General features: G+C 36.1%; 1 protein-coding gene across 9 annotated transcripts in view; it reads right to left on the bottom strand.

The window, feature by feature from the left end:
- Positions 1 to 13,947, bottom strand: part of LOC106070976 (microtubule-associated protein 2-like) — a 93,999-nt gene that overhangs the window by 28,043 nt on the left and 52,009 nt on the right. For 6 of the 9 annotated variants that reach the window (XM_056003698.1, XM_056003702.1, XM_056003704.1 and 3 more), the window contains 5 exons: positions 5,281 to 5,383; positions 3,956 to 4,098; positions 3,556 to 3,637; positions 3,169 to 3,275; positions 1,234 to 1,323 (listed from right to left, as the gene is read on the bottom strand). In XM_056003698.1, the coding sequence (XP_055859673.1) occupies positions 1,234 to 1,323; positions 3,169 to 3,275; positions 3,556 to 3,637; positions 3,956 to 4,098; positions 5,281 to 5,383 (525 nt within the window). The remainder of the gene's footprint in view (positions 1 to 1,233; positions 1,324 to 3,168; positions 3,276 to 3,555; positions 3,638 to 3,955; positions 4,099 to 5,280; positions 5,384 to 13,947) is intronic. The other 3 variants (XM_056003706.1, XM_056003700.1, XM_056003705.1) reach the window with 1 other exon arrangement.

The raw sequence follows: 13,947 nt of genomic DNA on the forward strand, positions 1-13,947 counted from the left end.
TAATATTCACTAGTGTGTAAACTGTATGTCATATTTTTCTGTTTCATTTAATTTTTTGTTGTAACTATGTTATCCCTGAAATTTTGTTTTGAAGCAAAGGAGATGTTGATATGATGTGCAAGCAGCAGTCATACAATATAATAAACTAGCAACTTCCACCTCAACAATCTTTATCAAGTTGTTCATTTATTGCTTTACTCTGAATTAATTAATAATTTTAGAATTCTGTTAGACATATTGATATATTTAGAGTTTTGTTGGTCATTAGAGGTCTATGAGCCAATAGTCCATAAAATCTCATGAAATTCTCTAGGCCATCAGCAAATTATCTTTAATCAATTTACTTGTTTCTAATCAAAGTAACAGCTGGTGGCTTTGCCAGCCAGACATGATAACTATGCTGCACCTTAAGAAGACTCTACAGAAACATTTCCATGTGTTGCATTGCATTCTGATATCAATTAATGAATTCCTCAAATATGGATCTAACAATAGTTTGATTGTTTATTTTTGATATCCTTATTATGTGGTATTTTAGCATTTAAATTTTTTTTTCTTAATTTAGCTATGTATGAAAACTTTTTGAACCATTTCTATTATTTAATTTGTTGTTGTTTTTTTTAACTTTACTTTTCATATCTACTGTGATAGAACACAAAATGCATCAACTTATAGATAGAAAATCTGATGTCACCTTTGACAGAACTTCTAATGTCTCCATTAATAGAGCATATGATGTATCCCTTGCTGAGTATCTGATATATCCCTTGACTGAACATCTGATGTCTCCACATATAAACAATGTGATACATTTGATAGTTCATTATGGTATATTTGAGGTCCAATTCCATAGAAATTGTTATGTCCTCTCTGACAAGTCATTGAATGGTATCTTACAATTTGATGTACCATTCCATAATAACAAGAAGTAAGAATTCTATTTACCTCTTAGTACATTTGTCAACAATCAACTCATAATAATTAGCATTTGTGAGATTATCAATTTGTCATTCACAATAAACTCATCTCACAATTGCAATTCCTAGTAGTTAAAGTGAGCAATTAAGACTACTAGTGATATTCAACTGTTTTTCTTTTGAAAAATTTAATTTTTAGGCCAAAGTTTCTTCAAAATAAAAGAAGGTAGCAGTACTTACAAATAAACTGAAACAATGTTTCAGCAATGTCATCACTCACTGTAAATACTAACCAATGAGCTAGACTGTTACAAACCTTTTTATCACCGCCACCTGGAACATGTGTTGCATTTTCTAAAGACCCCACTTTAGATTTAGCATTCCATTCCATTTTCTTGACCTCAATCTTAACACAGCAGAGGATGAAGTGATGGGAGGAAATGATGATGAAAAAAGAAAAACACACACAAAAAAAAAACAAGAAATTAAAAATGAAAAGAAATGAATGCGTCAAGCTGTAAGCATAAGGAACAAAAGTCATTGGTTTTCAAATGTTCTAGGAAGGAGATAGGAATTGAACTTTTTGATATCCAGAGAATATTTCTACAGCAATAAATATAACTAAAGAAAAAAAAAAGGAAAAGAACAAAAATGGGTTTAGAAATATTATCTAGCATTGGGTTCAAGGATATTGTAGCATAAAAAGATCTTGCTCTTGCAGGATGTATGATATATGGTATTGACTCCTAGGCTCAATCGTTAACTGGAAGAAACACAATTTCTTAACTTTTAACTACATTTGAAAGAGAACAGCAGTGTCATGCAAGGATGTTTATTGACTTTCATAACTTGAAACATTAAATTAAAGCAGAATGAAGTTTCCTATTCAAGACTCAATCTGTATTACTCTTTGTTATGCACTGATTCAAATGAGTAAAAACTGTATCTGAAACTGATGAAAGTCTTTTAGTTCAGTAAAATTCAAGCCATGAATTGAATAAAATGCAAACAAAATTTTAAAAAATGGTTGGATCAAAATAATATTATTAATGACTTGAACAAAACTTGATAGGCAATTATGAAGAACATGAAGAAGGCAAGGCACTGAACTACATAAATAGCATATGAATTTTCAGCTTTAATATTTTGTGAACTCTTGAACAAGAGTACAGTATTTGGCAGCCAAATATTTGTATATTAGATACTTGAACAAAAATACACATTAAAAAGAATGGATGAAATGACTAGGAAGTAGAAGTAAACCCTAGCCATCAGTTTTTCCATACATCAAATTAAACAAAAAAGTATGTAGAAAAAAGAGAGAAGTGAGAACTTCAAGGAAATAGAAATACAAATAGAAACAGCTCTTCTGGATTTCTACACATGTTCAATAGTCCAGTATTTGTGGAAGTTATTCAAAGTGATTAGAATGAAAAGATCAAAGCACACCACTTGATAGAAATGAGAGTCATGTCTGCTGCTCCTTCTTCATACCTTCTTTTCACCTCCCCCCCCCCCCCTTGCAACATGGTTTGCATCATCAAGTGAACCTATTTTGGACTCAAACTTTCCATTCAAGTTTCTTGGTTTCAATCTACAGGAAACAAGTTCAGCACAACACAGAAACAAAACAAATCAATGAATTATATGAATAAGCAAATACCAGCAAATACATTGACAAAATCCCCAAATGAAGCAGAACTATTGAATAGATGACATTGAATCCAAGCAAATTAAAAAAAACAAAATATAAATCTGCATTCCATTGTTTTTCTTTGAGTTTAGTTGATATTTTGTATACAGAAAAATGATTTGTTTATTTCTTTGTTCTATTATGAGAATTACACATTTCTACATTGCCTGTATTTGCTAAAAAATCTTGTAAAATACTTTTGGAGTGTATATAAAATCTCAAGTGTAATTCACAAGAATATGTCAGATTTATTTCTAGACTACAGCCTCTGGTGACAAGTGACATAATCATGGAACCATAACAGAGTGATCAACATTTTCTCTGTGATTGCATTCATGGCAGGGAGGAGGATGGGATGATATAGGAGAAGAAACATGCTATAAACCAAATTGTTAAATAATGTTCACACACACAATAATCGTGTGTTAATGAGTACATTACTAAAATAATTCAGAAGTCTATAATAAAATTTTCCATTTCTTGACCCACCTACCCACCCTTTCCCAAAAAAAAAATAAAAAAAAAATATATATATATAATATTGATTTTGGTGCTTACCTTTTTATCTCCCCCTGCTGGTTTATGAGTCGCATTTTCAAATGAGCCAATTTTAGATTTGGCTTCAATTTTTAGTTTTTTAGTTTCTATCTTGATATTACCACCTCCTAGGATAAAACAAACAATTTTTAAAGTCAGAATTTTAAAAAATCAGAATGGAACAGACAGCACTTATAATTGACACAAGGTTAAATAGCACTACAAAGTTGGCAGTATTAGGCCATGAATGACTTGTCCATAAGTAAACACTAAGTACATTTCCCAAAACTTCACAAATCTTATTCTCACTTTGCACTAAGTAGACTTCTAGTATTGCATTCTTTTGATGAAAGCTGTACTAGTTAAGTTTTAAAAAGTGATTTAAAAAATGTTCAGTTACTAACAAACCTGGTTTGTGGTCTATTTTATCTTTGGACCCAATCTTGCTTGTCACATTTGTAAAATCTGGCTTTTTGGTTGTAATTTTTACCTAATAAAAACAAAATGACAAACCTTTTGTAAAGAAAACAGGAATTCCAAAAAGCACAATGCTATAAAAAACACTCTGTTATCATAAATTTTATATAAAATTTAAATGAAATATGTAACTTCAAATTTAAGATATATGAGTGAATGATGATAATCTAGGGCAAATCACAATAGATTATGAAAATGAATTACTCAATTCAAGATTGATACCACACGGTGAATTAAGGTTTTAAAGTCAATAGTCCCAGAAAAGCATTACAGCTCTGCTAATTAAAACATATGTCCAATGTCTTGTTAAAGAAGTATTTCTACAACTTACATTGCCTCCTCCAGGTGTATGGTTTGTTTTCTCTAAGGAACCAATTTTCGACTTGATTTCTTTCCCCTCTTTCACCTCTCCAGTTTTTGGTGTACTGGCTGATGGTGTTTTAGGTGTTGATGATTTGGTTGGAGATTTGGGGGCTGTACATTACAAGTCAAATATTATCAAACACATGAATAGCTCAATGAACAATAACTAATGACTTATTTCTAAGCATAGATTAGTTAAAACATTTTGGAGATCCCTTTGCTGCTATATATGTTCAAAATTTTTTTTTTTCAAAACAAGACTTCACATTGTTTAGTTTGTCCATTTATATCAGATTTTCTACTTACCTTCCACTTCTATATTGTTACATTTTTCTTGAGATTATTATCTTACAGTTCTTCATGATGTTTTTTTCTTATTTAAATATTCTATCATTTTTTTTACTGAAGTTTTGCAAAAAGATTGTTAACTGTTCTTAAAAATCAAGGTATATATAAAAAGTTTACAGTGTCTAAATTTGTCTTGCAATTCCCAAATAGCCCAAATTAAACAAGGCTCAATTATTGCCTTAAAACACAGCACATTTAGACCAAGCTAAGCCTTCTTCATTCAACTAAAAATGAAATGAATCTTAAAACTATTAATATCAGTTTTATTATGTACATAATCACATTCAAATTTCTCTCTTTATCTCTATTACTCAAGTAAGCCTTTAATCTTCTATTAAAAAAAAAAAATCATCATGTCAACAGACAGATATACATAAAATATAAAATATAACAGTGCTAATTTGAAAAATCTAGGTTTAACACCAGATTAAAAAACCTAAGTATAGAGTAACTAATTATTCTTGAAAAATAAAGAAATATGTCCTAAACAAATAAAATTACAATATGTAACTTTTTTTTCAGGGAAAAATTTGGGACAGATAATTTCCATACAATTTTTTTCTATTTTGTTTTTAAAATCAATTAGCTTTTTACAAACATGAGAAGCTAATGGAAAAATAGAATTTAAATAAAGAAAAAAATGTCTTTCTGACTTTTAATATGAGTGAAATATATTGTCAAGAGAAAAATGTAGGTCTGTTTTTTTACAATGAAAAATAATTAACAAATGGCATCTTAATTGAAATCCTTATTCAAAGCATGCCATAAAACTATTGTTAACACACATAGCTCAATTCACTAGAATGACTAAATAGAGCAGAGATTGTCTAAATCTGAGAATGAGCAGCTTAGTTTCAAAGTGCAATAGGATTGTAAAAATCTGCCACCCAATGAAAATAGCTATTTAAAGAGATAGTGCTAAATGAGCCAATCAAATTCACTTACTTGTGCTTTTTGTTCCTGCATCAATTTTCGATGTGACTTTTATTTCCTTTTTCTCTGTAGTGACTTTCACAGTTCCACTTCCTGGCTTGGTTTCAGTTTTTTTCTGCAAAGAGAATTTTTTGAAACATTATTTTAGTTGTTATTTTATGTAAAGTGTGCATGATGGAACAAAATGTATCATGTTTATATATACTTCTACACATTGAGAGTTGAACCATAGAAATGATTGTCCAAAAATAAAGATAATTGTCAAACTATGTTGCTTGAATCATATACTGTCAAATCATGGTGTTAGTATCAAATAATGGTGATAGACTAAAATCATGGTGATATACTGTCATATCAAGACTAAAATCATTGTGATTTACTGACACATCATGGTGATATACTGTCAAATGTGGTGATATACTGACAAATCTTGGTGATATAGGCTTACTGTCAAACTTTTTTGATAAGCGTATTGATAAACTGAAATAATTTACTCTGTCCAAGATCACTAATTTCTTTATTTTACAGCTTCTACCAAAGTCATGCTGTGAAGTGAACATTCCATAAAAATAATACAAATGTATTTATATTAAGATAATTTACTCCAATACAACTGCATTTATTGACAAAACAAAAAAAAAACAAACAAACTGAATTATGCCATTTGTTTTGATAGATTTCACAGCTAATACCAATATCTTGAATATCTAAAACACTGTTCATAGTAAAATAAATTTTCAATATGATACCAGGACAAGAAATTTAACTTGTTGATATACAGTTATTGGATTGTATCTAAACCATTGTAGGCATATTAATTTTTTTATTCGGAACTTTAAAACCAAAATGAGCCAAACTTGTATAGGTAAACACACAGAGAGAACTTGGAAGTAGATGTAGGTAGAACTACACATGAAATAGAGAACACTGTAAACAAACTAACTCACAATTACAACTACAAGTCATTCTCAGCTTGTTCTATTTCAACTTCACTCCCCTAGTTAGTAATTACCTTATATTGCAATGGACTTACTTGTACTGGTTACATCAGAATCTATTCAGCTGATACAAACACATTGCCATTTTAATAGAAAACAGCACACACACTCAATAACAGCTGTCATGATACAATTTTATAAATAAGCAGAAAATAAGTAGCACCTTAAAAAAAATATCCCTTTTAGACATTGTGATCTATATGGTTGTAATAGATATGATTGTCATAAGATTATCTTTATGTTGAGGAGAAATTCAACTGTTCCAACATAAGTAAATTGAGAAGAATAGTGCTAGCAGAGACATTTTGAATGTCTTCTTCGAAACGCTTAGAGTCAAAAGTGTTGCAAATGTCTCTTCCAAAAACAATAAATTTTAAAAACTTTATTGAGGTGAAACATCTCTTACATAAACTTTTGAAATGTTTTGGTAATTTTACTTGGTTTAGGAATGTTTAGCATTAACAATATTTAGAAAAAAAAAAGTGTAACTTGAAAATTATAGACCAGCTTCGCCCCTGCTCCTTATCCCAACACATTAGTCAGGCCACTTGTTATTATGTTGATAATTTGAGAACTGCTTTCCCAATTGTTGTAAAATGACAAATGACTGGTTGAGACAATAGGAAACATGTTTTGTATATGACAACTAATTACACTGATTCCTTATTGAAAAATGTGGTCATCCCATGGCTCTATACATGTTGAGATGAAGACATCAATATACCAAGTGGTTAATGAGCTAATGACATAGCTTTCTAAACAAGGCTTATCCCCCTCTTAAATTAGTACTGTCTCTATATAAAACCAAATTAAGTCACTATGAATAATTGATTAAATAAATAATTTTACAATTGATTCATGTGTTATCATTAACAATGAATAATTGTGTAAAGTTTCAACTTGATCTGAGAATGAATAATGGAAAGTGAGTAGAAATAATGCATACAAGATTTCATCCAGACAGAGGGAATGAGTTAATATATATATAACAAGGAAAAAAAATCCATTCATTGACAATATCTTAACATGTTTCTAACCACATCAGCTCAGAACTGACTTTGACCTATTCAGAGTTTCAATTGTGCTGTGAAGGAAGACAAGCTTAGAAAGTAGGCGAATACCTCTACTGCCCTTCCCACCTAAACCCTTTGAGGGGGTGGGGGGGGGGGGGCGGCGGTCCTACTTTTATGGGGAAATCATAGTTTGTGAACAAAATTAGATGAATTAAAATATAATTTTTATATTATGTTGCTACCCTTCTGGTATTTTTGCAGATTCGGTGGGGTAAGGGGTGGGGCGATAGCATCTACTGCCCTCTTCACTCTATCCCTCTGAGTGGGGGCAGGGCGGTCCTACTTTTATGGAGAAATCATAGTTTGTGAACAAAATTAGTTGAATATCTCTATAATATAAGCTACGAATTTATATGTGAACCCATTTGTATATTATGTCACACACACACTTTAATCTCATTAGTAAATATAAAATGAAAAAGGCTTGTACCAGGTGAGAGGGGCAATTGCCTACCCCCCCCCCCCCCATCGGACAAACCAATACATTTTCTTTTTGTATTATAGTTAAGAAATTACAAAATAAAATTTAAAAATCTGTCACTAATAATATAATTTATATATGCTATAAATTAAATTATTATATCGAGTTGCCCCACTCCTATTCTTTAATGCCAAATGCAATCATTAGCAGAAATTATAAAAGGAGCGAGGATTAACGTTTTCACTCTACCGCCCCCCTGCCCTTTCCATTACGTTTTAAAACAGAACTGTCAAATATGGTGACAGAGTTTATGTAATTTCACATGAGTTTATCATAATTATTTTAAGAAAGACTTTGCTTTGGAGAAGTTTGAATTCATACGAAATTTTTCGGTATAAGAGTAACGATTGAGATGAGTTCAAAACCCTAATAATATTTTCCTAGTCGCCTTTTTCCAACCTTTACTCAATCTGATATTTTTCTAGTTAAATAAATTTGGGACTATAACTCGCAATTTATGCTTGAATCCTAAAATTGCAAAAAAAAAATTAGAGTAGAATCTAATTAGTCCACTTAATTTCTTCTCCCACTTACGAATATTTTTTTGTTTAGAGCTTTGAATTATAGTTCTGTAACAAGACAAAGCTACAAACAAATGTATCACTTACAAATGAGCATTTTTTAAAAATATTATTTATCGAATTTTTTTTTTTTCGGCAGCGATCCTCATAGCCTTAATCTAAATATGTCGGGTATCTTATCTTTTCAAGGAACAAATTGGTTTTATTTGCAATATATTAAGGACCTATAAATTCATATTACAATATTTTTCAAGTAAAACATTATTCAAAAGGTTCTTTTTTAATAGGATGAATAATGAGCTTTAGGTCAGGAGAATGCGTTTCTTCAGTGAAGAATGCAAGAAAACGCTTTTGGTACCACTGACAAATAATAACTGTTGATTCCAGGAGAATGCGTTTCTGCAGTGAAAAATGCAAGAAAACGCTTTTGGCATCGTGGCTTCGCCCCGAACCACACTGATGAATAATGAGTTGTAGATGTCAGGAGAAAGTGTTTCTGCAGTGAAGAATGCAAAAACAAAAACGCTTTTGGCGTCGGAGCTTCGCCCAGAACCCCACTGATGAATAATGAGCTGCAGATGTCAGGAGAATGCCTTTGCCTTTCTGCATTGAAAAATGCAAGAAAATGATTTTGGCGTTGGGACCCCTCTGAGGAGGCTTACAGCGCTCCCCCAGACACCCAAGCTATCAAGAGAAAGGACTCAACATAGTGTAGTGACTGATCTTTTGCTTTAATTTTTTTTTATTATAGGTGAAATTTTAATACTAAACCATCACTTGCCTTAGCACAGCCAAGGGGATTTTGAGTTTAAAACCCCCTACTAGGGGGTTCTGAGTTGGAAACCCCCTACCAGGGGGTTTTGAGTTGGAAACCCCTTACCAGGGGGTTTAGAGGGGTTTTGAGTTTGAAACCCCATACCAGGGAGTTTTAACTACCAGGGGTTTTGAGTTTAAAACCCCCTGCCAGGGGTTTTGAGTTTAAAACCCCCTACCAGGGGTTTTGAGTTTAAAACCACTTACCAGGGTGTTTTGAGTTTGAAAACCCCTACCAGGGGTTTTTGAGTTTGAAACCCCCTATAAGGGGGTTTTGCATTTAAATCCCCCTCTTCTATAAAACAAAAAAATGCAAACGACAATCCCAAAATTCCAAGAGCACATCTAAGGAAGATTTTGATTTTAAACCCCTCTCCAAAAATTTACGATAAACCAATTTTCAATATATAAAAGCAAATTACACACTCAAAATTGTATAAGCGTAGCCAAATGGGGTTTTGAGTTTAAACCCCTCTTTAGCTGAGTTTGAAGCTAAAAATACCTCTTCAATATAAAAAAAAGCAAATTACGCACTCAAAATGCTATGAGCATAGCCAAAGGGGTTTTTAGTTTAAACCCCCCGCCAGCAGGGTTTGAAGCTAAAAATAAATCTTCAAAATAAAAAAAAACAAATTTGGCAATCAAAATGCTATGAGCGTAGCCAAGCCAATGGGGGATTTTGAGTTTCAACCCCTCTCCTCCAGATGTCTTTATTTAAAACTCCAGATATATTTTAGTTTAAAACCTCCCAACAGATGATTTTGACGATAAAACTTCCCTTTTCGATATAACATCTAAAGCAAAATAGTCACCTAATTCCAAAATCGTAGTCAAGAGAAGTTACACATGTCTACAAGTGGCTGGGCTCCATTAATAAAATGCAATGAAATTGAAAAGCACTAAATGTGGTTCAACAAAGATGGCTAAGACGGATTTTAGGAGTCAGTTATAGAGATCGGGTCTAAATCAAGGAAACCCTATGCCGAAATGGGAGTCGACCCCTTAGTAAGGTTGTGACAGAGCGTCGCATGAGGTTTGCGGGACATGTTCTCCCCCCCCCCCCAAACCCCCCCCCCCCAAACCCCCCCCCCCCCCCCCCCCCGAAAAAAAAAATCCTGGCTACGCTCATGATACGCTCTACTCACGTTTATGCTTAGGGTTAGGGTTTGGAAAAAAATCGCCACCCCCTCCAAAGTTCTGGACCCGTTAGTGCTTCATAGACCTCTCAAGGTCATTAGAAACGAGATTATGCTTATCTTCAAACACGAAGGAGGAACTAAATACTGGATGGAATAACTAGATATGTAACAACAAAGTCATAAAAATACTTTTTAAAAAAAACACAGCTTATATAAAATGTAATTGTATCAATTAGTTTGGATCAGTCATGTAATAAATTTGTCATAGATCAAACAATAATAAATCTGTGCGGTTAGAAATAATTATACCAATCGATTTTTTTAGAGCTATTTCATGCTCTAAGCTTTCTCAATGCGCTATGATCCTATCACTTGTTTCACTACGCTTTGATGCTATCACTTTGTCTCAATGCGCTATGATGCTATCACTTTGTCTCAATACGCTATTGTTATAAACCTGGTGGTGGCACAGATGGGGGTAGTGGTGTGAGTGTAGTCAGCCGACGCAAATCGCCCCAGGCCAGCGCTAGACGAGCGGTCAACCGTGACGAGTTACGACGATCGGCCGAGACGAGTTAACAACATGAAGGTTCGAGTAGGATCGGCGTCGTGAACAGAGCTCAGGAGCGTCCCAGAATGGTCGAGCGACGTTCTGTCCGGTTCTAGAAGGCCAGTAGGGACCCTATTTAAAGAGCGGAGGTGTCGCAGTCAAGACGGTTCAGAAAGCGGGTTCACGACAGGAGTTCAGAACACGGTCGACTACAGCACAGTTCAACGGTGTGGTTCTGTACGGAGCATTACGACGGTTCAGTGCGGAGTACTGTCAAGTACAGTTGAGACGAACGGCGTCTTGATCTTGGTCTGTGATCGAGTCCGACACAACGAGCCCAAGTGTGTGAAGTCAGTCCCGAACTGTTGAACCCAGTGCAAGCCCGGAACGAGACGGAGAGGCCAGTGCAAGACTTGATACGGCGGAACGGTGTTATCGGAGAGATATTTGTTATCGCAGAGCTATTTGTACTGTTCTACGTGCTGCCAATTGTACAGTATTGGCTGTTATTTATGGACATTAAACCTTTACGTTATTTTGGAGCCCTGACTTGTCAAGTTCTTTAAGTTGGTGGTGTATGGTGCAGTTTGCAGAGAGCCTGGATAGTGAGATTCGTAACACTGGTGTCAGAAGTGGGATCGGATCGTATCGGATAGGAACGGATCTACTATGGCTCGTCTAAAACTGCTGTACGAACTCGAAGTGAAAGAACTGAAGCGAGAGCTACGTGATCGAGGGCTGAAGACAAGTGGAAACAAAGAAACCTTACAAGCACGCCTCCGGGAAGACATAATGGAAGAAGAGGAAGATCCAGACACGTATCTTTTTCAAGTAGAACCAGATATGGAGGAACTCTTGAGCTCAATGCTAGGAAACATCAATTCCAAGATAGATGCCATGGACACCAAGGTAGATGCCAAGATAGATGTCATTGTCTCGGGAATCAAAACCGAGTTAGTGGCTTTGAACCAACGCATACCTGCTGTGGAGGAGAGAATCACCAATACTGATGTATGTCCAGATGAGAAAACCAGTGAGAGGAGCCTTGGTGGTGATCATGAGAACCCATTGAAACCTGACGAAGCCGTTGAGAGACATATGCAAGTCGAGAGATACCAGCCAGGTCCGGACCTAACAGACGTTGGTCCAGCTGCCAAGACTGGAGATGAAAGTCCTGATGGTGGTGAAGAGAATCCAAGGAAGCTTGACATTAAAGTTGATGGACATTCGCACGATGAAAGTCATCGACCAGGTCTGAAACCAACAGGCGATTGTCCCGATACAGAGACGAGAGAGAGAGGTCCTGATGGTGGTGAAGAAAGCCAAATGGAGCCTGAAGCCGAAGACGAGGGACCATTGCACGAGGAGTGTTACCAACCTGCCCCACAAGCATGCCCTCCAGACAAGGCTGGAGATGATGACCTGTCCCACAATTCCCTGTCCTGTGGATTTGAAGCCTATCCCAGTCCTTCTTCGCAAAGCCCTATGAAGCCACCTCTTTGGTCAACAATCTTGGTAATCCCTGCCCTTACATCCTATACCTCTTCATGTGTCAAGTGGCTGTCCTCAGTACCGACCGACAAGAGAGCGATGCAACCACAACTTCACTGCAACAAGAGGACGATCAACTGGAGGAAAAGAAGAAGAAGACTACTTTTGTTGAGTGCAACATGGATGACGATGCGACAACGACATCGATGCAACCAGATGAAGGCTAACTGGAGGAGAAGAAGAAAACGTTTTCTGAATTCAACGTGGATGGCGATGCACGCAAGACGTCCATGCAACCAGGTGAAGGCCAATTGGAGGAGAAGAAGGAAGCGACCATTGCTGACTGCAACATGGATGGCTCCATCAAGCTCAAGAGGCAAGCCAACTGCCACTGATCGACCCCCACCTACAGCGATGAAATTTCACAGCCAATGTCAGGAGGTTGAATCTGCCCGGGACGGACAGATCTAAGGAGGATCAGTGTTATAAACCTGGTGGTGGCACAGATGGGGGTAGTGGTGTGAGTGTAGTCAGCCGACGCAAATCGCCCCAGGCCAGCGCTAGACGAGCGGTCAACCGTGACGAGTTACGACGATCGGCCGAGACGAGTTAACAACATGAAGGTTCGAGTAGGATCGGCGTCGTGAACAGAGCTCAGGAGCGTCCCAGAATGGTCGAGCGACGTTCTGTCCGGTTCTAGAAGGCCAGTAGGGACCCTATTTAAAGAGCGGAGGTGTCGCAGTCAAGACGGTTCAGAAAGCGGGTTCACGACAGGAGTTCAGAACACGGTCGACTACAGCACAGTTCAACGGTATGGTTCTGTACGGAGCATTACGACGGTTCAGTGCGGAGTACTGTCAAGTACAGTTGAGACGAACGGCGTCTTGATCTTGGTCTGTGATCGAGTCCGACACAACGAGTCCAAGTGTGTGAAGTCAGTCCCGAACTGTTGAACCCAGTGCAAGCCCGGAACGAGACGGAGAGGCCAGTGCAAGACTTGATACGGCGGAACGGTGTTATCGGAGAGATATTTGTTATCGCAGAGCTATTTGTACTGTTCTACGTGCTGCCAATTGTACAGTATTGGCTGTTATTTATGGACATTAAACCTTTACGTTATCTTGGAGCCCTGACTTGTCAAGTTCTTTAAGTTGGTGGTGTATGGTGCAGTTTGCAGAGAGCCTGGATAGTGAGATTCGTAACACTATGATGCTATCACTTTGTCTCAATGCGCTATGATGCTATCACTTTGTCTCAATGCGCTATGATGCTATCACTTTGTCTCAATGCACTATGATGCTATCACTTGTCTCAATGCACTATAATCCTATCACTTGTCTCAATGCGCTATGATGCTATCACTTTGTCTCAATACGCTATCACTGTCTCAATGCACTATAATCCTATCACTTGTCTCAATGCGCTATGATGCTATCACTTTGTCTCAATGCACTATGATGCTATCACTTTGTCTCAATACGCTATCACTGTCTCAATGCACTATGATGCTATCACTTTGTCTCAATACGCTATCACTTTGTCTCAATGCACTATGATGCTATCACTTTGTCTCAATGCACTATGATCCTATCACTTTGTCTCAATGCACTATG

The sequence above is a fragment of the Biomphalaria glabrata genome, chromosome 11, assembly GCF_947242115.1.
Source record: "Biomphalaria glabrata chromosome 11, xgBioGlab47.1, whole genome shotgun sequence".
NCBI classification, from domain to species: domain Eukaryota; kingdom Metazoa; phylum Mollusca; class Gastropoda; family Planorbidae; genus Biomphalaria; species Biomphalaria glabrata.